Below are 25,990 nucleotides of genomic sequence, written 5' to 3'. Positions count from 1 at the left end.
GCACACTCGTGTTCTAGATTCCGAACTCCAAATGATGTTCTTCAAGGGACTTCATCCTTCTTGGTTCCTCTAAAGACTTTTAAGTGTGCTTGTTATGTTAGAGATCATCATTCTCCAAGGAAATTGGAACCCTATAGCTTCAAATGTATCTTTCTAGGTTATTCCCCTACACAGAAAGGATACAAATGTTACCACCCTCCTACTCGACGTTCTATGGTAACCATGGATGTTGTGTTTCTTAAATTCGTGGACTACTACTCTTCGTCACCTCTTCAGGGGGAGTTTGGTATTGATAGTGAAGAAGTCGCTCTGACACTATTTGCTCCACCAGTGTATTCACCATCCTGCTCTGAAAGTCCTCATGTTCATAAAGAGAGTGGGACAGAAACTGAGACTACTATTCCCCCATTAAGGGGAGACTACTGTTCCAACTCAGGGTGAGATGACGACAGTTTAGAGAACCATTGGTGAGTTTCTGGGACAGATTGATGATTCTAATCTTCAGGTTTATCGTAGAGGCTACACCAGAAATAAGCAACTTCAGACCACCACCACCACAACACCTTTGCACATCCCCTCGCCAACCCTAGATCTAGAACCTACTGAGATTAACACTTCATCAGGTATAATTTCTTCTTTTGATCAATCTATTTCTCTTACGAAAGGTACTAGGACATTACTCTACATCCCATATCCCATTTTGTTTCTAATTCCCTTTCTCCCTTCTATCGTGCTTTTGTGGCTTCTCTTTCTTCCATTCGTTTTCCCCATAATTGGCAGGAAGCTTGTGCAAATAAAAAATAGAAGGCATCAATGGTGGAAGAAATGGATGCCCTGAAAAAGAATGCTCAATGGAAACTTGTGGTTCTTCCTCCTAGGAAAAGACCAATTAGTTGTAAGTGGGTGTTTGTGATGAAACAAAAATTAAATGGCTCAGTGGATAGGTACAAAGCAAGGATTGTAAAGGGTTCACTCAAGACATATGGAATTGACTACCAGGATACGTTTACACCGGTTTCCAAATTGACCTCTGTGAGAGTATTGCTCTCGTGTGCTGTAAATCTGGGATGGGATTTCTAACGGCTTGATGTGAAGAATGCATTCCTCCATAGAGAGCTCGATGAGGAAGTCTATATGGACATTCCACCAGAATTCTCCAATGATGGAACTCAGGGCAAGATCTGTAGGTTGAAGCATGCTCTCTATAGGTTAAAGCAGTCACCTAGAGTGTGGTTGGAAGATTTCACAAGGCCTTAACCTCAACAAAGTAATGTTGACCACACATTATTAGAAAAAAAGTCTGGTGACATTACTATGCTTATTGTCTATGTGAATGACATCGTGGTAATAGGAAATGATAATGTTGAGATTGGTCACCTTAAAGGCTTTCTTGGCCGAGAGTTTAAAATAAAGAATCTTGGAAGACTAAGGTATTTTCTTGAGATTGAAGTTGCTCATTCTTCAAAAGGCATATCTTTCTATCCCAGAGGAAGTATATCCTCGATCTATTATCTGATACTGATTTATTGGGTAGTCATCCTCCTTATACTCCTGTGGAATCTAGTAAAAAATTTAAGACAACTAGTGGTGGGGATTTTGAATATAAACACTGGTATAGGAGACTTGTCAAGAAGCTTATTTATCTCACTATAACTTGACCGGACCTCTCATTTCATGTTGGCATTATTAGTCAATTTATGCAATCACCAAAGAAGACTCACTAGGAGGCAGCTTATCATATCTTATAAGTATCTAAACAGGCTCCAAGGAAAGGGCTCATTTATCGTTTTCATCAGAGCGTTGATCCAGTAGGATTTTCTGATGTTGATAGGGCTGATTCTAATGGCGATAAGAGATTTACCACAGGGTATTGCATGTTTGTTGGTGGCGATTTAGTCACTTGGAGAAGCAAGAAGAAAACAACAGTAGCTGGGTCTAATGATGAGGCTAACTATCAAGCTATGGCTCATACTGCAACTAAATTGATGTGGTTGAGATCATTGCTCCAAGAGTTGGGTTTTCCAGCGCCTTTGCCTATGAAATGTTTTGTAACCAAGCTGCTATCTACATCGCCAGTAATCTAGTGTTTCAAGAGAAAACCAAGCACAACTTGATTGACTGTCATTTTGTGAGGAATGTTGTCATGAACAAGATTGATTGTTACTCCATTTGTTTCTTCTGTTGATCAACTTAATGTCTTTACCAAGGCTTACTTTGGTCCTACCTTTCGGAAAGCCTATTCTAAGCTGGGCAGGGTGACATGTATGCTCCAGCTTGAGGGGGAGTGTTAATGGTTGCAATATTGTACCGTGGGTGCACAAAGTCTTGTGTACCATAACAGGGGGGACTGTCCATACTGTGACTGGTTAGTTTTGTTAGATTTGGTTTGTTATTTTCCTAGTTAGGTTAGATTACTCTTTTCTAGTTTAGCCAGGATCTAATATTGTATCTTATCAAGGATTCTTTCCTTCTATAAGAAGGAATTCTAAGTTTCAATTGCTGAATATAAATGCATACAGTGGGGAGACTGCTGAGATTACTGATTTCTAGTTTTCTCAGTAGTCTCTTTCTCTTCTTCCTCAGTTCTTCTTTTCTTCTCTCTCTCCCTCTTGTGTGGTTGCTGGTTGCTGGTTGCTGGTTGCTAATTTCTCATGTTGCCACGCCGCCAAAGTTTCCCTACAGCATCCCAAAGTAGAGTAGTTTTGAATCCCACAAAACCATGCTCCGTCTCTCACAGAACTCATAAGCTCAAGGCTAAATTATTTCTTACATCAATGGTAGTGGCTATGATCCCCTACTCTTTATAACTTCATGGAAACAAGCAAAATAGGAATCCCCTATGTATGAAGATCACTTATGTAGGTACACACCACTCCCCAAAAATCTGGTGCAACTTAGAAGAATGAAAATTTCAGACATGGCCACACTACTAATATATTAGAAGAAGAATATACAGATGTACTCTATTGTGTGACTGCTGACTGAGAAGCTTCCCGTCAATAAAGAAGTAATTGAAGTAACAACTACAGGTATTACTGCAACTTCAAAGATATTTAAAAAAAAAAAAGTGTTTTTATGTTTCTGAATGGAAGCCACATATGAAGGGTGAACTATTACAGAAAAGAGTACATGTATGTTTCCCTTTAATTTATGTAATACTGGCAGTGAAGATACACTTCCTACTTGATTCTAGAGTGCATAACTGATGTAATAAAAAACATTGGACAAATGGAAGAATCTGAAAACAAAAATGACTATTTAGTCAATATGTGACGATATAGATTGCCAACTCCCTTGTGTCAAAGAGTTAATGCTAAGCAAGGAATGAGGAGAAATTACATCAAGGAGGCCAGTCATTGCAGAAAAATCGAAGGGATTAGCAGGAAATCCAGCTGCTGGCCCAGAAGCTGTCGTTCTTTGTCCTGATTGTGGCTGAACAGAAGATGCTTCAGATTTGGAACATTTGCTCTCTGGTGAACCAGATTTTTCTTCTGGTAAAAAAATGTGGAAATGTAAGAAGACTAGCTATTAAAACTTAATGCAGTGTAAATCTCTAGGAAATGCTTGTTAAAGCCAAGAATTCATGAATAAGAAGACAATGAACACAAACTCCAAACCATCTTGATTTGCATTAGCATGAGAAGGCCATCTCCAAGAATCAGTTCTTGTAAATGAAAGCGGTCATCAGAGACAATACCACGAGCTCCCTCAAGTAATTCCCAAAACTCACATATTGTGGCAACCACCCCACCCACCCCAAAAAAAAAAAAAGGTTCACTCCTGAAGGGCTGTATCCTTGTCATACAACTCATCCATTCCAAACTACCTCATCAGGAATATTCTTATTCTATGGAGGCCTATTCCTCTTTTAATAGGCAAAAAGAGAGAGAGAGAGAGATGGCTATCACTAATAAGTGAGCAAAACAACAAAGTATGTACCATAATTTTCAAATCAGAATAAAAAAAAAAAAGAAGACAAAGTATGACAGTAACATACACCAAAAAAACACTACTGATACTCTCCTTAAGCAGATATTTTCTCATCTTCAAATTTTGTGGAGTTATAAATCCAGTTTAGAAGAATGATGAAATATGAGCAGAAAAATCTCAGTTAAGATGTCCCACAAAATAGCAGAGTATGAACAGCCATAACAAATAGGTTTCACCCCTAACTGAATTCATAGCCATTGGATATCTTTCACAGTTGCATTTGGAACCCACGTGAGTGCAAATATTTGCAAGGAGGATCACCACATTGAAACAGTCATATTACACTCTAGAACAACTCAGCTTCTGTCTTGTCCCACAAACACATTTAGCAATGATGTAGACATCCAGCTAATAAAAGTCAATAATTAATACATAAATAAGATCTATTATCAACCCTAGCAAATACACCAACCCTATACAATCCCTCTCTCCAAATTATTGCTTCTCAACATAGATTTCCAATTTCAATATTTAACTTGTGGGCATCAAAGCTCAAATATTGAGACACGTAGTCTTAGAAACCAGATCTTCAGTTCTCGGGGTAACAGCATGTCACACCCCACCTCCAATAGGCCAAGGTATATGGCACTAGATTCCTAAACCCAATCAGCCTACCTCCACCAGGATCACAGAAGCAGTCACTTACCTCACAAATGCTGTAAGATCATACTACAAGTCAGAATAGGCATATACAATCAATTATATAGAACTACTGCTGGTGATTTTTCTAACATGATAAATACAATTATACCGGCCCAATTATGAATGACTCACAGGTAAATAATAATTACATCACACATCCAACTTAAGTACAAAAACCACAATATAAAGAAGACATCTGTTCGCATCCACAGTATAGACATAGCCTCACAATCGTTGCTGGAATCTTGTCTCGCTTCAGCTCCGGTTCCAACATCTAAAAACAATACTCCACATGGGGTGAGCTACACTAGCCCATTGAGGGGTGAGCAAGCAAGCAAGCACACACATCCATCTCATGATGCTAAATGCAATGCATGCTCACAACTATACACAATATATGATGCCTCAGTGTCAACCACATGATTCCATTTTCATTTCATTAATTACCCTAATTACTAAGTCTTTATTTGGGTCTTAGTGCAATAAGCAACGTGATGCAGATTAATTACCAAAATAGGCTTGTTTTATTAGGAATAAGCCTAGGGTTGGGTTCCATACATGTTAGGCCTTTGATCCCATGTGTTTTGAGTGTAATAGACCACTTTTATGGGTCTAAAAAGGGGGCTCTAAGATTGAGTACGGGATTACTAGTTAGTTTCCATTTTCATTAGTTTCCTTTCTAGTTGGGCTTGATTTGAGTTATATTTGTTTCCTTAGGAGTCAAGTTACTAATTGAGTCAAGTCTTTAGTAGCTAGTTTCCTTTTTCAACTAGTTTCTAATTTCAGTTTTTAGTAGCTATTGTAATAGGAGAATATTTGGTTTCCTTTTTGAGGAACCTTCTATTTTGTAATTCCCTCCCCCATTAACATTATAAATAAAGAAGAGGAGGCTCCTAAAGGCCTAAATGATTTAATAAACAAATTAATGGTTGTTGCTATTGTCTTCTACATGGAGATTTGTCTTGTGTTTAATCAAGGCTGATGGAATTGGTGTTTGATCCAATTAACTCTCTGCGGTGTGAAGCACAAGAGGTTCTCTTCTAGTTATCTCCCTCTTTTCTTCCATACTCAAGGTGTTCCAGATCTGATCTACTGTTATAGGTATTTAATTAAATCACTTTTCTCTCAATTCTGTCCAGCAAATCCTCATATTTTTCCTATTTGATCCCTTGCTGCTAGAAACACTTTCAGCCATCAGTTTGGGCTGAAATTTGGATCAAAGATAGGTCCTACCTGGGGAAGAACTCGACCCAAAGGGGAGCTCTTTCTGACCAGTGGTTTGAGAGATTTAAAAATTCTCCCTTTTCTTGTCTTTTAGTGACCTGTGACAAAGCAGAACTGAAATTGACAGATCTGGTTCAGTTCCTACTGTTCTCGTGGACTTTGGTTCATGGTATTAAGTTGATTTGGACCTATTTGAAGTCTTGTAAGCCCATGTTATCGGTCCTAATCTGATAAGAGAAACCCTAGTATTTGGTTCAATAGCTTCAACTGTTTCAGATCTGATTTCTCTTGTAATCTGATCTGCTGTGCTATTATCCTAATTTGACTTGTGTTTGTTCTTCGAGAGTATCTTGCTATTTTGGGACTAGGTTGGTTTGCCAATTCTAGTTCTACATTACAACGTAGGTGGTATCCCCTCCTCAGTACGTCGGGCTCCAGAGATACAAGCTAGTTGTAAACAAGAGTCAACTAGTCCTAGAAAGAGCCTCGGTCCCCCAACCAACCCCTAAATAATAACCCTGACTGCCACATGTACAATATGTCGTATCCCACCGTCCAGCAGCCATGTGTAAAGTCTGTCGTACCATACTGTGCCCACCTTGGATACAGTTCGTCATACCTAGGGCGTAGTAGTCTCTTCAGACCTACCTGTAACGCCCCGGCCCCATTAACTTTGCAGAATATTGTCCTCTTTGGCCCATGGGCCTCAAGGCTTTAAAAAGCGTTGTGCGATGTTTAGGAGGCTAGAGGTTATTAACTAGCCTAATAATCTCTCCATATGCGATGTGGGACTAAAGTTTGCACACCCTCACCGATCTCCCAAACCCCCTGGTAGTTGCCGTATTCTTGGTGGGGATACCTCACCGATCTCCCAGGCGGGTCTTGTACTTGCCGTATTCTTGGATCTTACACTACCACCGATTGGCATTAGCCAATACCTCACCTCCTATTGGCAAGGGGTTATAGCATTGGGGTTATAATCCTAACTCAATACAATTCTACATCATACAGTTCAACCAATGTCATCCATGCATCCGCACACATTCACGCATCCCTAGGCAAACGGTACCGGAACACACATCGGCCACACCGTGTCCCAGTCCGCCATATCCACATCCACATCCATAACTACATGTGCAATAGTAAGAATTATATATACAACACCTAACACAAGTCATTCCATTAAACATTTGCAAGCAAAATAAAATATATAAATATACTCCACAAAATAATACAATTCACCTACTCACCTCGATACCCGAATCCAAAGGACCGAATTCCCACCATCACGTTTCCTTGCCGAGTGAATTAGGTTCCTATATATTCATCAATTTATATTGTCAATTTATAACCTACACTATCCACAGACAATTCCTATTTAAATCCTAAACCAATTTTCAGTAGAATTCCCCTTACCGGGACTCAAAAACAGACAATACAGAGGGCACTGACATGTGTCAAGTTCCCTCCCTCACACAGACCTATATAGGTCCAAACTGACCTATACTAACCCACACACAGGCCATTCACAGCCAATACATACCACACACTGGCCCACCTTGTTGAGCCAAATAGGGTTTTGTTGGCATGTGGTAGGAGCCACTAGTGGGTGTGCACTGGCTACAAAACCAGAGGCCAGCACACGATGTGAAATCATCAACTGGCAAGTCAGTTGCAGGGGCAACGGCCAGCCGCAGGCACCTGTCGGTGGAGGTGTTCTAGCCCTTTTGTGCACTCAACTCACATCCCCTGTGTTCCTTCAATGTATGTGGACAAGTCCCACACCATAGGGACCATTTCCAAGTGGGTTGCTCCATTCAATCCCACAAGGCAAAACGACTACAGCCCTCCTTGCACTGTCTTTGCTGAATTTCAGCAGTGCACATGTAAGCACTGCTGGTCTGAGGTTTTTAGCACATGCAGCCTCCACAGTGGCCATGGACAGTCTCAAAATTGGAATTGAGTGACATCAAAAGAATGGACATACTACAAATCAATTCCAGATAAATTCCCACTGCTGAACTGGAAAGGGTTCCGGGAGAAAACTGAAGCATAAAACCCAGTTCAGCTGTGAACCTATAAGGGGTCTACTGTATTGGGTTTCCCAATATGGGCAGCCTCTCATCTGGGGCTGTACAACCTCAAATGTATGGTTGTATCCTCATTCAGCCCACATTAGGTTAAATTATTAAAATTTACTAGGGTTAAAGAAGGGACTTCAGGCTATAAGCTCAATGTCAGCTTCAACCTCACTGACCCCCCCTCCATAATAGGTCAATTGGATAATTCATTGGGCAGGAACCCATGTCCCCACCCAATTTACACCATTTCAGCCCTGACTTGTAAAACCCCCAAATTCTGAGGTTCACTAAGATGGGTCAGAGATGAATTGGGATTCCAATTTCAGCTCTGGGATGGTGGTCCCAACTCTGAAATGAGTTTCCTATCCATTAAGGTCAATCCAGGCTGTGGGTCTCCACAGGGATAATGTATAGACCTGTGCACACCCACAAGCAAATGCTTAACATGCCAACAATACCCAATTTGAAAATTCAGCAAGCCTATTACATAGACTTCATCTCTGCAGCTGGGTTTCCAGCTCTGGGATGAAAATCCCTTACATGCAAAGTCTGAAACCCAGTGTTGGGTGATTACAGAGATGGTACACAAGCCCAGGTACCGCCCAAATTACATGGACATCAACCTATTTCACAAATTTTCAGTTCTACAGTTGGGTTTTCAGCTTAAGAAAAAGAATCCCTAAAATGTAGTCCAACACCCAACTGTAGAGGAAGCTGCAGGGAGAATTTCTAGGATCTGAACACCGTTCTAACTGCATGAACAGCAAGTACAATAAACCCAATTTCATGAACAACAAGAATTAAACCCATTCCCTTGCATGCAAGCCTAATTCCTAGTTCTTGGTTAGCAATTCCACACCTACAGCCCACAATTCAGCTGTAGGAGGTTACACAGACAAATACAAACCTAGACTCTATCCAATCCACACAGGAACTGCATACCTGCATACACTTGTTCGGTCTCTGTAACTGAATTCAGCTCAAATCCCATGCATGCAGTCCAAGGCTTCCACTCTGGGTGGCTGCATGCTTGGGAATTTGACTGCCTACACCTCTAACTATGAAAGAACCTACTGTACAGAAATACCAAAGATAAACTCTTACCTTTCTTATGTGTACAGCAGCAGCAGCAGCCAACTTGGATAGCAGCATTCGGGCAGCCCCAGTGCAGCCCAGCTTCAAGCTCCAACCTTCCTTCTTCTTCTCTTCTTCTCCTCTCCCCCCACCAAATTCAGTAAATGAAGAACTGAAACGGGAGAATGGGAGTATGGTTTTGCTTTTATAGCGGCTATGAGACCCCTACTAAGGCATGTCTAGCTTTTAGGTCCAAACCTGAATTTGCATTAATCCTCTGTACCGGTATATGAGTCCACCTGATCATTTGCATGTTAGGTGCTACAAGACCAGTATTGAATGCCCTATCAACCAATGGGAATGGTTGAGTCATGCCTGCGGGGCAGTGGGGCCCATAGACAAAGAATGCAGTTTTCTGCAGTATAGCACCACCGACTGACCGGTGGTCAGGCAGGTAACCTGCCGGTGACATCAAATCTGTCTGCCAGGCAGTCCCCAACCATGGGCCTAAGGTCAACCATGCGTGTGACCCTGAGACCACTGTACTGGCCTACTTTCCTCACAATTTGGCTCAAGTACATAGGCAAGTTCAAGGAACATGCTCCCTGTGTACACTTTCACTGGCCAAGTAGGTAGCCCAGCTGCCCTCAGCGCCTGCTATGACCAAGCACCCAAGGCATGCAACTGAATTTAGACACGGGGTATCACACGGCAAGGTACGAATGTTGCGCTTGGTGGTCAAGTGGTCGAAACAACCTCTTGACATTCTCGGGGTAAGGTTGTGTAGTTCTCACCCCCCAGACCTCACACATGCGGGAGCCTCATGCACCAAGTACATCATTTTCTTTTTTTTTTTTGTCTTAGAAACCAGAACTATAAAGTATATCCACTTCCGCAGTTCCGCTATAGTTCCTCTAAGCACATAAAAAGTGGAGAAAAAGAAGAGAAACCACGATTCCAAGCATGAATCATCTGTAGGCTGTAGCAGACCTGCTAAATGACACATCTCATTTGAGCTCAACGATGTCAAAGCTTGCTTTCACCAATACGAAGATCTGAAGGGATTTATGGTCAAGAATATGACAATAATCCACCTCATAATCTTCAAACCAACCCTCAATGAAGGTATCTGAATGCACCAATATGAAGGAGTAATATGATTCAGATTGGAGGATCTTAAAGAGCAAGGAAAAGGCTTAAAATGAAAGGGTAAGAAGTGGTTTCTATGGAATGAGTTGAACGTCAATTTAGGGTTCCATGTAGCATATCACATTTAATTCAGATAAGGCTTAATTTGAGTTTTGAGTTAATGTGGAATCAGGTTTCACAACAACTTACAGTGCACAAAGTAAAATCAATGAAGAAACAAACCTTGAAACACAACTAGCTAGGTAGAAGTCAAATAACATAGTAGCTATTTGGGGGAAAATATGAATTCTTGTAGTGCATGGAGCACTGAAATCAGGGTCTTCAGGGAAAAATTGGGTTTGGGGGCATAGTTGTCACAGCGCCAAGGCGAACCAAGGCGGTGGAGGGTTGTCTAAGCGTTTAGGCGAGAAGGCGTCCATCTTAAGGCGAACAAGTGTTATTTTTTATTTTTCCTATTTTTTAACATTATTTAGTAAGTTATATATATACCTTGTATCATAAAAAATCAAGATTAAGTCACATCAAGTCATTAAAAATCAACATTTAGCCACATCAAATCATAAAAAATTAACATTAAGTCATATTAAGTTATAAAAAATCAACATTTAGAGAAATGCTCTTATTCTATAATAATTTTGACTGGTCAAATGATTTTATTTTTACATGAGACTTTTTGTATTAGTTATAACATAAAACCAGCTTCCTAACAAGTCTAAGATTACTTAAATCTGAGTTGCAATGACAAAGTTATGCTTCAGTCAAACTTATTTTTAAGTATGCGAATACTGTTAAAATCGCCTGAATGAAAATAATTTTATGAATTTCAAAACAAAATATTATTTTACCAGACTTTTGGTTTTTAGCAATGTTTTAACATGATAGAATTTATAAAATTTTCATAATTGAGAAAAACCCTAGCATTTAAAAGTTGAAAATCGTCCCTATAACCAAAATCCAGTTTTTGTTCTTAGACTGGGGGACTTTTTATCCTTTTGGAATTTGATTTTTAAACTATTTTTATTGGATTCAAATAGGGGGTATTTGCTTATTTATGAATAACATCTTAAGTAAATGAAACATTTACTTGAATGATATTTGACATAAATAAGTGCCGAAACACAATGCGACATACAATGCAACAAGGCAACTGTCGCCTAGGCCCCAGGCAAACCGCCTAGACGCCTAGTCGTCGCCTAGGCGACGCCTTAACAACTATGTTTGGGGGTATGGAGAATGGTGGTGAATGATTGGAATAAGGACTGGAATGGATTCTACTAGAATTGGGAAGGAGTGTATCAATAAAATCACCTCATGGGAAGGAGGGCTTGGCTCCCACACGCAAGGGCATCTGCCTGCATGACGTGTCGTGCTCGTGGGGGTGGCCTTTGCGTGCTACACGCACTGTGCAGGTTGGCTGGACTGCCTGGGTGTGCGGCATGCACCTATGCCAATTTGTGTGGCCCTACAGGCTGCCATGTGAGCTTTAGGCTAACTAAATTATTGCCACCTCATATACATACATCCCCAAGCACCTACACGATTATACCATACCATGCATGTCTCGCACCATACCTATAAGGCTATAACCATACATCCATCATATCCATGACCTCGACGCACATCATCATCATCATCATCATATCACGTGCATCCAATCATCTGAAACATGCCACTGGCCACCTCATTAGAATGTCCATGTCACCACTACAGTATACACATCATCAGTGGTTTGTTGCCAACAATGACAATACCACCACACTCTTTGTACTAACACTACCAGTACTGCCACTGCCAATCTACCATAAGTCTTACAAGAAGAAGAAAAGTAAACTTGCTTCTGCAGTCATGATTGGACAAAATTCTTAACTAACCAGTAACTCGTCATCATGAGTAGATAAATCCATAGAGATTGTATCAACCATTCCTCTTTAACTGGTTTTAAGCTAACCACCAAAAGAAATATCCAATATACTGTAGCAAGAACTGCCATTAAAACAGTCGTAGGACAATCAATTTCAATTAGCATTTACCCAACCAAAATAAAAAATATTAGCACACGATAAAGTAGGAGCAATATGTTGCACACATCCAACTCTCACTCCTTGGAGTTGATTTGGAACACAATCTTAGTTTATGTTAGCTCCAAGCTCAGATTTTCCCCCTTATTGTATTAGTGATTACCCAAAGAAAAACATTTTGTTGTTTCCTGGGGGGTTTCCCCTCCTCTATTCTCCTCCCTCCCCCCTCCTCCTCTTGATGGTTTGTTTTGGCCTTCCCTTCTTCTACCTCTTTATCTTTCCCCTCTGGAGTTGTATGTTCTTTCTTCTCACGTTAGTTTATATGTTTATTCATCCAAAAAAAAAAGGAATATAGAGCAACAGAAACAGAACTCATAGTAAACAATGGCTAAAAATCATCATCTTCACAAGTTATAAGAGCTGGAAGAATATGGAGCAGTGGAGATTGTTAAACTGTATATGATATTCAAAGAAACAGAGGTATAGAATGGATAACCATAGTAGAGAGACCAAATGCTTAACGCAAAGCACAGAATCATCAGAACTACCAAAGTGGCAGCCATAAACCGTTAGAACCCCTCTGGAGTAGTATATTCTTTCTTCTCACGTTAGTTTATATGTTTATTCATCCAAAAAAAAAAAAGGAATATAGAGCAACAGAAATAGAACTCATAGTAAACAATAGCTAAAAATCATCATCTTCACAAGTTATAAGAGCTGGAAGAATATGGAGCAGTAGAGATTGTTAAACTGTATATGATATTCAGAGAAACAGAGGTATAGAATGGATAACCATGGTAGAGAGACCAAATGCTTAACGCAAAGCACAGAATCATCAGAACTACCAAAGTGGCAGCCATAAACCATTAGAAATACCAATGTGTCAGCCATAGACCATGAGAAATTACATCGACTAACCTTTTTATTTTATTTTATTTTATTTTTTTTTTGGGGGGGGGGGGTGGAATCCATAGACAATTCGAACATGTAGGCGTCCAGATTCTCTACCCTGAAACGACTACTTACCTCACGACCAAAAAAACCCTGCAAATAACTCTAATTGCGCAAACACTTCAATTACTATTAGCAATCGTATCAATTTTCAGTATCGAACGAATGATTTGCAAAAAGCAAGAGCAATAAAGGACTATGTAAATGGAATCCAAAACTCCATATGGTGAATCTTTGTACCCTCGCTGCAAGTGGTCGGAGGATCCTTATGTAAATTTGATGCCATGATAAGCAGCTGCCGCTGCAACAGCAATAAAACGAAGGAAAAATAAATAAATACTGTAACTGGTAAATGTAATTTCAAACCCTTCAAGCCGGAGAGTCCAAGTATACTGTTTCATACCTGATAGTATATAAAACCTAAAAAGTGAGCCCCTCAATGATTACGCTAGCCCCCCGATTGAGCAGAAGCCCCCGTCAGTCCCGTCTCAGGACAATAGTTCCAAGCAAATGCACTCCTCAATCCTGAATAACTTTGGGACTCAGAATTGAAAATTACAGATCCACAAGGGCCTATATGCCTATATCGGATGGCTCTTACTGGGATTGTCACTATGGGGGATGGGGCATTGTAATGGGCTTCCGACCCATGGAGGATAACGTGGCAAATTCGTAGCGTTTAAATACGCACTCCCCCTTTGTTTATTTAAAAGCACCTTGACACAGTTTTTTCTTTCTTTTTGTTTTTGGGTTAAAGCTTGACACGGTTGGAAAATTAGGTTTCGGCTTTACCTAAGTCTTCCAAGGGGTTGAAAAAAATTGGCAATACCTGAAAAAAGGTCATGTGGACTCATTCAATATAAAAATGATTAGTTTGAGTCAAATTTTTCTGAGTTATAAGAAAGTTAGTTATTTCACCCGCGTCACACTAAACTCAATGAGTCGTATCATATATTAAAACGTGGCCTAACCAACACTAAATCACTTGGGTCCGTCTGTTTGACCAGAACTGAAGTGCACAAAAACCAAACCCAAATATAGGGAAAAAGATTGCCAAGGACGAAACTGTGCAGATGTAGATCCCACTTTTTCCGCGTTAAAACCCACTCCATACTAAACGATTCAATTCTCCACCACGAGAATGTATCATTTGCACATAAAGGTGTCAAACAATGTGGCTATTTCGAAACAGTTTTAGTATGAAACAAAAGACAAGGAATAGATACCAAAACTGTACCATCCAAGAACATTCTAAATTTTTATTAGCAATATCAAATCGGCAAGGTACAATTTCAATATGGTTTCTATTCAATATAAATATGGCTTCCATTTCATACAAATACAGTTTAAGTACAAATTTTTTTCCGATACTTTTGTCTTTCTCTTTTTTACTTTTATAGGATATATCATAATTTTTTTTTTTTGCTAACGACGAGTATCCAGACCTTCGGCCTGACTAGTCCCGTGGATCTATACTGACCCCACAACCGCATAAAATATATATATTTATATATATCATAATGTAATTAGTTATTCGGTTAAAAAAAAAAAATTAGTACGATCTAGTATATCCAAACTATTGTCTTAAAAACTGATATCATACCGTACCATAGCTTGTGTTACAATGATCTCTTGGTTGGTTAAGTTGCACATTGAAATTGGATTTCGAACATGTGGCAAGGGATGGTGATATAGTGTAAAAATCATACCTACACTTTCTATGGAATATTTCTTACTTAATGCCCATAATCAAAAGATGTGGGCAATAGCCATTATATCAAAAGGTAATTGCCACTTACTCCATTCTAACTGTATGTTGATAGGAAATGGTACAAAAGCAACAACAAGGAGTCTCCTTTATGGCTTGACAAAAGCTACCGAATGTGGATGGGAAGTAGATGAGATTTCGAGTCCCATAGGAGATCTAAGGAGCTTTTGGGACACCAACGTTATCAATCGATGGCCATGGTCTTCAATCCCTCTTTTGCCAACTGCTAATCATTTTTTTCCCTAGGCCTAATTTATGTATTATGCCTAACAAAAACCTTATCCTTACGCTTGAGAATATAGCTTTATGTTTTCGATGAATAGAAAATCTTTGATAATGAGCTTTGATCATATGTTAAACATTTTACCCAAGTATTAATATATTTTTGCTTCCCCACCCACCCCCACCACAAAAAAAAAAGAAGGTCAAAAGGGTCTTTTTCAATTCTAAGCTAACGATGTTATACATTAGGAATGCTATCGATATTATCAACAAATGAGGATGTTATAAGACATAAATTTTAAATTTAGGGGTACGAGATAATTTTCTTTATTAACTTGTCTAACATCTCTATTAAATGATCACTAGATAATTTTTTTGCATTGTTTACTGGAATTTTGGAAGAATCAATCTGTCTTTGTTTGTTTCGGTAAAAATTCATGAACCAAAAGTTTGTCCATCCATTGTTTTATTGAATGCTGAATGACTTGCTTCTTCATTTCCTTGAAGCTTCTAACCAAGATGAAGTAGTGAAAAAATACCAGACTATCATAAAGCAATAGAGGAACAGAGGAATGCCATTGATAAGAAGTTGGAATCTTAAGAAAAATCAGGTTCATTGGGGCTCATAAAATGGTTACCAGAGGCATAGATAATTGCTCATATAGCCTGGTTTTTTTTTTCCTTTGGAAAACTTACATCACAAATGATTGTAAACATATTTGGAGTGAAAAAAGAGGAATAGTCAGAGAAAGGCATTCGTTAATATTTTTCAAAATGATATTTGGTTTGGGTTTGTAAGCAGAAATAACGCTTTGGTTCCCGCCAATCCAAAGAAAATAGCATGAAATGGCAAGAATGGACAGGACCTTACCTTTAGCTTTCTTAGACCAATCCAAAATCATAAAAAGAAGTTATTAGAAAGGAGCACTCCAAGAATTGGGTATATTTGTACCGTGATGGGGCTTTTTGACAACGATACAGGAGATTTAACTCGATTCTAATCAAATTCTGACTCCAGTTTTCATTAAAAATAAAAAATAAAAAATAAAAAACTGACTCCAGGGCCCTTGGGCCTTAGCAGGATGCTACCATCATCCAGTATCCAAATATAATATATATATATATATATATAAACCTAAAGAAATGGCCATTTTGAAATGGATGCAATCGGCAATCGGCAATCGGCTACTCGGCACTCGGCACTCGGTTAAGTCAGATGGCCGGAACATCATTCAATGGCCGAACCAAAAGCACTTTTATGGATGGCCCTAGTCTCTTTTTCCTGCCCACTTACTAAAGCCAAGCCCCCATTTATCTGTTTCTTTCAGCAAGTAAAAAGGCAGCGTAATGAAACACCTCATAACATTCAATCTTGGAGTCATTGTCGACCGTTCCTCTAGAGTCAGGTCTACTGAAGGGTTCTCAGATGAATATCATTTATGAAAATAATTATTCAGTCTCGTACCTCCAATAATTAATAAATATTATTTGCTTTATTTAAAAGAAGAGAAAAGTAGGCAGCCATAGGAAACCCATATTAACTATTTCTCAATTGTTTGGTGACTAAAAAACCCAAAAAAAAAAAAAAAAAACTCACCACACCCCCCGTCAAAAAAAAAAAAAAGAAAAAAAGAAGTCCAGGGGCAGTTGTAAATTCAATGTTGTTTACACTAAGAGGAGGACAACAGCAACAATTAGCACTTCTTTAGCATTACAGCATCCATGGAATGTTAACCAGCACGGACCTTCGACGCTGAGGCCAGATCTAGGCCCAATTAGTAGCCCAAAGCATTTGATTTCCAAGTCCTTGCTTCTCCTGCCAACATACAGAGGAGAGAACGTAAAAGCCCCAACAAATATTTCAGAGAAAGGAATAATTATCCATTAAATGCGGGAAAGAAGAGTGATGAACATGGATGGAAGAAGGTAAAGTGTTACCCGTGTAAGAGCCACCATGGTAATGAGTATCACCTTCCAGAACTGTATCTGCAAATCGATAAAGATTGGATCCTGAACTCTGCTTCACAACAGTCAGGGATTGGGTAGTTGGCCGCCCTAGAAAGCCTTGTTCCAGAGATGGCTGCAGCCCAAAGAATCCTTTCCCACTGGAAGCTGGATCATGAAAACTGTTCTGAACAGAACCGTTATAGAAAGCTTCATCCCCATACCACCCAGACGGCCCGACAACATTAGCTGTTATTTGCCTAACCCCATCTCCCCCACCAATTCCAGAAAATGGCCCAGTGGACCAAACACCACCACTTCCTGTTGACGACCCAGTTACTCCAGATCCATTAGTTGCTACAGTTGCAAGCCCACTGCCAATTCCAGCTATAGAGCTGAGAATATTTCCTTTTGTATCTTGCACTGCAGCACTAGCAACTGATGAGACACCTGAGTATCCATGGTGCAGACTGGGGAATCCACCGGTGAAAATGTTCTTATTAGACAATCCATCATTTGAGCTGTTTCCACCAGTGAGTCTAAGATTCCTTTGATCTTGTGACACCAAGATTGCAGGGAGTTCCTGAGGCAAAACATTGGTGGTAGGCCAAGGACGTTTCACTTCTTGGGTTCTCATCTTTTTTGAGGACTCAATTTCACCAGCTTTTCTCTTCAAATTAGCTTTTTCTTCTATTTTCTTTTCTAGATCTGCAATTTCTTTCTCTAGGTTGGTCATCTTGTCATTGACATGCCATCCTGCAAGAATCTTCATAGGATCCATCTTGTGATCCTCCAAACACTTAACTAAGGATTTCAGGCCAGCAAGTTGCCTTTCATCCGCTTCTTTCTGTGGCAGAATGTCACAGCATTGCAAGATCAAAATTACAACACAGAGACATTGTGTTTGTTTGTTTATGTGTGCGTGTGAGTGAGAGAGAGAGAGATACCAGTGGTACAGGAGAACCTTGTGCTTCTCTCCTTGTTCTTTTCCAGATTTCTTTAGATTCACGTAAAAATGATGTAAGAATATTTTGAGAGAATTTTTCCTCAACCCCAAATGTACAAGCAACATCAATAGCTTCGATATGCATTCTGTTCTTCACCATTTCTTGAATGATATCTGTGACACAGTATGGAAAGTTTGAGAAGAAATTAACTCACACGCTTTGGTTAGAGTTAGTGTTAACACTAAATAATATGAAGTAGATGGCATGAAGTATCCTATTATCAATTGCCTCATGTTGATAAGTCAATGGAATCAACTAATGCTAATACCATTAGTACATGGTCAAAGGAGAAACCTCGAACTGCAGTTTCTTAAAGAAGCGGCTTTCGCACCTTTATGGATTTTGGCCAGGTGAGGACCACTTGGCTAGGGCACGCTAGAGGAGCTTTGAGTGACTTGATTCTTTGATCCTTGACAGCCCTAACAAGTCACTTGAAACTCTGCCCTTTGCTCTGCCCCAGCATGCAGATAAACTTTGGCGACGTGAAATTGAAGGGTACAGGACGCAAAAGGGTAGGAATAAATTTATTCTAGGTGACCTGATTTTAAGCAAATTGCATAAAATACAATTGAGATGAGATCCAAAGTCTTAGCCTAGTGAAATAGAGGTAAGCTGAAACCCTTAGATGACCTGTAGATATGGAAATATTGTTCAATAAGTAAACCAAGAAAATGGAAGAGATAAAACTAATAAATTGCTTCTTATCAAATGAGGATGAAAGAAGGCTATACAGTAGTTGAGACAGGAAATTTACCTGTCAACTGAGAAGTTATCAACTACTAGTATGGTATCAATGAGAAAGTTGTGGTGGGTTGGGTCAATCCAGTCAGGCTGATGAAATCATAACATACTATGGAGAAATTTAAGAATACAAAGAGTAGGCTTAATCATTTAACCATTGTTTTTAAAACCCAGGCCAAACCGGTGGCGGCTGAACCCAAAAACCTGGAAAGCACTTTTTTGGGTTCACAATTTTTCCTGGTTTTCTCCTCAAAACTGCTAAAAACCAGGAAAGAAAAAACCGGGAAGGAGCCTTTTTCAGTTGACTCCTAGTCCGGTTCTTTAAAAAATATGGTTACAACGGCATCTTGTGCAGATGAATCTGATGCTATCAGAATGAGGAACACATCATTCACCACATTTATGATGATACAGGATTCGCAACAACAGAAATGTTTTGATCCAATATAAGAAGAGAATACCATGTCAGTATCCATGTACCTTTTGCTAATTTTCTTTCCTTTTCTGGGGGATAGTTATAGTTTGCTACATCGCTCTTCTCTATAACCACAAAAAGTAATCATAGCATACACAAATAATCTAATGGATGAAATCAAATAAAGGGAATCCATCCAATCAAGAGGATCCGTCAAAACAATATATGGACTTATACCTATACTTTTCATTCGATACTTATAGCCCAAGTGCTTGAATAGTCATAGTAGGGGATTCTTGGCACAAGTGTCCCTAGACAGCTCTATCAATTATAAGGAGTGGCAATAGAGAGGACACTAGCAGCAAAGACAAACCTTCGGTCCCCCCTTTAAGAGAGAATCAAGGTTCAGCTATTACTTACACGACCGAGGAGCGAGTCGAAGTCTTTCACGGAAAGGACAGCCAATCCCTCTTCAACAGAAATTGCTTACTTTAGTGCGGGAGCTTCAACTTATATTTCGCTAAGGCCTTTGTAGAACTTAGGGAAAAAGGAGTTACAGCAGGACAGAACAGGACATCTCTCAGGACTAAAGGAAGAAGAAAGAAGAACCAGAGCTGCATGTGGGCTTAGGCTCAGTTCATCGATTGCTGTGAATTCTGTTTCAGTAGAAGATTCTACAATTCTATTCATGAGGAGTGAGGAGTAGCGATTCATGTTCTTTCAATACAATAACAGTATTGGTCCTTTGCTGGGTGCCTGGAGCTTATCAAATCTGTCCTCCAAGCATCTTACATCTATTGGTCGGGCATTTATGGGTTGCCAAAGTCCATCATCTCCAAGCTTGAATCCATATTTGCCTCTTTCCTTTGGAAAGGATGCGATTGCTCAAGGTTTCTCCATCCTATCAGTTGGGCTGTAGTTTGTCTCCCTAAAACTGAAGGGGGCCTAGGATTGAGATGGATCAAGGATGTTAACTTGGTGGGTATCATCAAGCCTGCCTGAAAAATTGTCTCAAAAAAGAAGAGTATTTGGGTTGACTGGATTTACAAGACCATTCTTCGCTCTGACTCCTTCTGGACAGTGAAATGCCATCAAGATGCTTCTTGGATTTTGAGAAATATCACTGCCATTCACCCCTCCATCTCTCCAACCATCTCCACCCGGCTTGGTAATGGGGCTACCACTTCCCTTTGCCTCAACCCTTGGCATTCCAAAGGGGTTCTTCATCATATCATAAGTGCCAGAACTATTTAGAGATCCGGTTTGTCCAAGCAAGCTCTTACAGCTGATATATTATCCTCTAGCAATTGGTCCCCCCTTCTCAAACCATTCCTCAGCTCAATGACATTTGGAGCTCCTTGTCGGTCATCTCTGATTTGCAAAGGCATAGACAAGACACTATCCTTTGGCTGCCCTCCTCCTCTGAGCTCTTCTCTACAAAGGATGCTTGGGAGTCTATCAAAAATCATGGACAGCCTTCCCCTTGGCACTATCTCATTTGGTTCAAGCACTACATCCCCCACCAAAGATTCACGACTTGGAGAGTGTTCACAAACTCATTCCTCACTCTCAGAGGCATCCCAGTGGATCCTATGTGCACCCTTTGTGGCATGGAAACTGAAACTGTTGAACACCTCTTCTTTGCCTGCACTATCTCATCCTCCATCTGGAAAGGGATCCTCCGCAAGTGTTGGCCATCCAACAGAATAATTCTCCCATTTCATAGAGAATGGATATGGGTTGATATGACTTTTCAGCGAAAATCTATTTGTGATACTGTGGGAAAGCTCGCCTTTTGTGCAACCATAAATCAGATCTGGATAGAGAGAAATCATAGGAAATGGAACTCCAACTCTCGCTCTATGGATAAAATTTGAGACTCCATCTCCTTTGATGTCAAGGCCAAGATTTCTCGGCTTTCTTTCACTTGTAGCCCCTCCCCTAGAAACTGCCATATTGTAAATTCTTGGGAGCTCTCTAGTTCCATCATCAGGAATAGGCCCTCCACTTCATAGTGGGTTTTTGCTCCTTCTCTCCTCCTCCCCTTTTTAGGGGCTATATATCTTCTTCTGTTTTGGTAATGAATTTTTTAAATCATCCAAAAAAAAAAAAAAAACAATAATAGTAGTTCTCTCCCCTTCATATGATTTGACTATTGGTTGGTCCCTAATCGGACCTCTTTCTTAAACCATATCTACCTTAGTAGGCCTGTTAGGCCCTTTTTCGGAACAAAAACATAAACATTAAAAAAATTGTGGGCCTTGTATATGCCCATAATTCATATTCCTTTTCATCTAGCAGCACCTCAGTGAGGTTCTTGGGCTTCTTCTGTTGCCCGCTATATCTATATAGTTTCATTCTCAGACGACTAGTTTTCCCTAGTCAAGACCTAAGGCTCTGGCCCCTAACTCGGGGAATCTTTTGTTCATTGGATTCGGTATGAGACAATAAGTATCTTTTGAATGAAAAAGAATTTGATGACAAGAAATGCAATCTATAAAATTTTCTATTTAGTTATAGTTTTTTTTTTTAATCATTTGATCTCTTCGTGTTTATGTTTGTAATCCATCATAATTAAAATAAAAAACAAAAAAAGAAGTTAGTTCATAATTCAATGTTCTGATGGGGTCGTGCAATGCAATTTCTTTATTTTGTTTATTTTTTTTCTTTAATTCGGATTGCATCTACATACTATAATTCTTCGGGTACTAACTCAATGGTAGAGTAATCGGATTTTTAAGTGCAACATCTGTAGAAACGCAACCCTAAAAAACGATGCAAAAAGTAATGGAAAAACAAGAACAATCAATACACATTTATAAGGTTCGGCAAGATTGCCTATGTCCTCGGTGAGATAGATCTTGCTTCATTATCAATAGAAAATAGGGTTACAACGCTTGTCCTCACCCCTCTCAGAATGGCTTAAGAGAAAGTAAACCTCGCTACAAATAATACGGCGAAAAACCCTTAATACCAGTACAAAATTGATCAGTACCCCCTAGATTAAACTACGACGGAATACAAGACATTGTACCCCAACAGAGTGGAGTACTCAAGCAAGATAGTAAAAGAGGAAGGCCTACATCGACAGGAGAAGAAGGGGAATGGATGGAAGACTCAAAACCCGAAGGATTGATCAAACAAAAACATCAAAATCGAATTTTCCTCTCTTTGATGGATGGATAAATCCTATAGCTTAATTTGACTCCAATCTTTGCAAAGTGAAGAGTCACCTATAATGGGTACCACACTAATTTGTATGGATATCCTATATAGTCGCTCCAGTTGGTCCAACCTAAAATAATTTTAACTTTTATTTCTACAATGGATAAGAGCAAAAATTTGAGAAAATTGATCAGCCTGAGCACACATCAGGTAATAAAGTGTACCAAAACAAGGCAAAGTCACGAAGATCATTCAGCGATTAACTTTTTTGGCAAACAGGAACCCTCAAGAGACACCAAACCTAGAAAAAGAGTAGCTAGAAATTTGACTATCTTGGCCAGCAATTGATTGAGGTGGCTCATTTAGAGCCTAAACTTTTCCTCTCATAGAGTGTGAGCATCTATGAAATCCTCCTAACAACATCCTTAGGACAACAACATCCAATATTCAAAACCTTATCCCACCTTAATGGGGTCGGTTACATGGGGATTCCAATCAAGGACGAGCGCAAGGATCCACGCAAAAAGATTGACAGGTTATGGCTAATTATTATAAGTGCCGGCTGTCAACCTGACACACCACTACAAATCAGCCACGGGCTTATAACGATAGACTATAGTAAGGTACCAACTGTCTACCTGACGTACCATATAGATTGGTCAAGCCAAAGCATCCTACATGCATTACGGCTACCACCAAGATAATCCATCACCCAACCTACTTTCATGAAAGGTAATGTAGAACTAGGATTGACAAGTCAACCTAGTCCCAATGTTGCAGGATACTCTTGGAGAACATTAGATCAAATATCAGAATAGTTCAAAACAGATTAATAACAAGGATGAGATCAGATCTGAGATTAAGAATATCAATCTCAGATTATAGGGTGTCAGAAATTAGAATAGAAGCAGATAATAAGGGGACTAATGGAATGATGAATTAGGTCTACGCAGGTTCTGAAAATTGCTAACAGAGTATGCAATTTTCTGGGTAGAACTGAGAAGGAAAACTGAATTTAATACCTGTAAGAACTTGAGCAGATCAATAACACTTTGTATAGTTGAGAGAAGAAGAAGATGATTTAAGGAAGAGGACCTCTTGTGCTTCACACCGCTGAGAGTCAATTGGATCAAACACCAATTCCATCAGCCTTGATCAAACACAAGACAAATCTCCATGTAGAAGACAATAGCAACAACCATTAATTTTTTTATCAAAATCATCTAGGCCTTTAGGAGCCTCCTCTTCTTTATTTATAAGGTTAATGGGGGAGGGAATTACAAAATAGAAGGTTCCTCAAAAAAGAAACCAAATATTCTCCTAATACAATAGCTACTAAAAACTGAAATTAGAAACTAACTGAAATTAGAAACTAGTTGAAAAAGGAAACTAACTACTAAGGACTTGACTCAATTAATAACTTGACTCAATTAATAACTTGACTCATAAGGAAACAAATATAACTCAAATCAAGCCCAACTATAAAGGAAACTAATGAAAATGGAAACTAACTAGTAATCCCGTACTCAATCTTAGAGCCCCCTTTTTAAACCCATAAAAGTGGTCTATTACACTCAAAACACATGGGATCAAAAGCCTAACATGTATGGACCCCAATCCTAGGATTATTCCTAATAAAACAAGCCTATTTTGGTAATTAATCTGTATCAACTCTCCCGGTCTTAAAAGAACTCGACTCCGTCGAGTTAGGTCGTGCTCCTAAGATTCCCTTGTAAATCGCTCGCCGATGAGGTGGCACATATCTCGAAAAACAGAAGGGAGCATAACTCCAAGAGGAGGGAGAGTAGGTTGATGTGTCACCGGAGCAGGAGTCAGTCGACGTCGTGGCATGTCTGATAATGCATGTGGCCTCATTAAGTACATACGACCTCCTTGCTTCACCTTTATAGTGTTCCGTGCACCATCATTGAGAATGCCTGCATGTCGCTGCCAAGGTCGCCCTGGAAGAATGTCGCAGTGCGCCAATGAGGTGACCAAGCAGGTGACATGGTACTGTAGTGGCCCAAACTGTAGATGTACTCGAACAACTGCAGTGGCCTCTTCTCGAGCTGTGGGTCCAAAACCTCGCACGTGAATCTTCTTGAAAAGCTGCTTCTGTGGAAGGTTGTGTGCTCGAACAAATTCAGCAGATATAAAATTTGCTTCTGCCCCAGTATCAACAATTGCATGAACATCAATAGGGTCGGAGCCGTGCAGGATAGTACCCTTCTGTCTGAAGAGAGGAGCCTTATCAACTAGTCTATTCGAAAAAGATGAAAGGCTAGCTGAATGAGCTTCTACATCCTCATCTTCATCATCGATAATATCATTGTCCCCGAGGGGATAAGGATATAAATGAGATTCATCTTCACTCTTCTCTGTTGGCTGCTTCTCTGCTACGTTCACAGAACGAGTCCTGTTGGGACACTTGTTGGAATAGTGACCCTTTTCGCCACAACTATGGCATATGATATTCTTCACCCCAACACTATCCTTGTTGAACTCTGACCTTTTTTCTTCAACTCTGCGAGCTTCAGGCTTCTTTTCCTCCATACGCGGTGGAGGTCTATAAACTGAAGAAGTCTTGAGCATACCCTTCCAATAAATGGACTTCTCTTCAGCTGTCTTGGCATGAGCCGCTGCCACATCAACAGACCTGAAATCAGTGTTAGCCAACTCAAGTCGAATCTCAGTACTTAACCCACTGATATATCGCATCATCCGCTGCTGGTCTGTTTCCTGAAGCCGACACCTTGAAGACAGTTTGTGGAATTCGAGGGTGTAAGAATCCACATCTTTGTTCCCTTGTTGCAAGTTAAGTAATTTATGAAACATTACCTTTTCATAATTAAGGGGAACAAATTTTCAGTCAGGATCTGCTTCATGACCTCCCAATTGATAACGGGTCCAAGTCTTCTGACAAACCTTGCATGTAGTACATCATCCCACCATGAACATGCATACCCAATAAACTTGGTGATGATGAGTTCACACTTCTTCACGTCTGGAAGAGACTTATACGCAAAAATTCTCTCCACTTTGGTAAGCCAGTCAAGAAATTCCTCAGGTCCTTTTTCACCACTGAACTCGGGAACCTCCACTTTGATGCCATAATCTCTGTCAGAAAATTGCCGGGTAACATCCTGGGGAACAACCGGATCAGATTGCTGCCTTTGAGGTGTGTCTTCGATCCGTAAAGTGTTGAGCTGAGGGGGTAATGTAGAGGATCCTTCTTCAGCTCGCTTATCGGACCTCCTCATAAAGGTAATCATCACTTCCATAAACTTATCAAACTTGGCTTCAGTCCTCGCAAGCCTAGCATCAGTATTCTGTTGGTTCTCGGCTAACTCACGATACAATTTGTGCAACTCAGCATTGGTGATGTGACTTGCCATGGTTAGAAAATTGCAGGAAAATTTGCTCTGATACCACTTAATGTAGAACTAGGATTGACAAGTCAACCTAGTCCCAATGTTGCAGGATACTCTTGGAGAACATTAGATCAAATATCAGAATAGTTCAAAACAGATTAATAACAAGGATGAGATCAGATCTGAGATTAAGAATATCAATCTCAGATTATAGGGTGTCAGAAATCA

At 39.8% G+C, this 25,990-nt stretch overlaps 2 protein-coding genes across 3 annotated transcripts in view; both read right to left on the bottom strand.

The window, feature by feature from the left end:
* LOC122076713 (ankyrin repeat domain-containing protein 2B-like) overlaps window positions 1-13,791 on the bottom strand; it is a 28,513-nt gene extending 14,722 nt beyond the window's left edge. Inside the window, exons 1-3 of one of the 2 annotated variants that reach the window (XM_042642181.1) lie at window positions 13,533-13,791; window positions 13,370-13,430; window positions 3,340-3,491 (exon numbers count right to left, since the gene is read on the bottom strand). In XM_042642181.1, coding sequence (XP_042498115.1) covers window positions 3,340-3,491; window positions 13,370-13,415 — 198 coding nt within the window. In that variant the 5' untranslated portion in view covers window positions 13,416-13,430; window positions 13,533-13,791. Of the gene's footprint in view, window positions 1-3,339; window positions 3,492-13,204; window positions 13,339-13,369; window positions 13,431-13,532 lie in introns of those variants that run through there. The other variant, XM_042642182.1, reaches the window with a different exon arrangement.
* A 2,802-nt stretch (window positions 13,792-16,593) lies between these two features.
* The window catches only part of LOC122076300, a 13,354-nt gene continuing 3,957 nt past the window's right edge, over window positions 16,594-25,990 (bottom strand). The window contains exons 2-5 of the mRNA XM_042641616.1: window positions 19,292-19,351; window positions 18,011-18,219; window positions 17,058-17,910; window positions 16,594-16,935 (exon numbers count right to left, since the gene is read on the bottom strand). Coding sequence (XP_042497550.1) covers window positions 16,895-16,935; window positions 17,058-17,910; window positions 18,011-18,219; window positions 19,292-19,351 — 1,163 coding nt within the window. The 3' untranslated portion in view covers window positions 16,594-16,894. The remainder of the gene's footprint in view (window positions 16,936-17,057; window positions 17,911-18,010; window positions 18,220-19,291; window positions 19,352-25,990) is intronic.

This window comes from Macadamia integrifolia, chromosome 4, assembly GCF_013358625.1.
Source record: "Macadamia integrifolia cultivar HAES 741 chromosome 4, SCU_Mint_v3, whole genome shotgun sequence".
Classification (NCBI taxonomy): Eukaryota; Viridiplantae; Streptophyta; class Magnoliopsida; order Proteales; family Proteaceae; genus Macadamia; species Macadamia integrifolia.
Note: the sequence above shows the minus strand (reverse complement) of the source record. Positions and strands in the feature narration are given on the sequence as shown.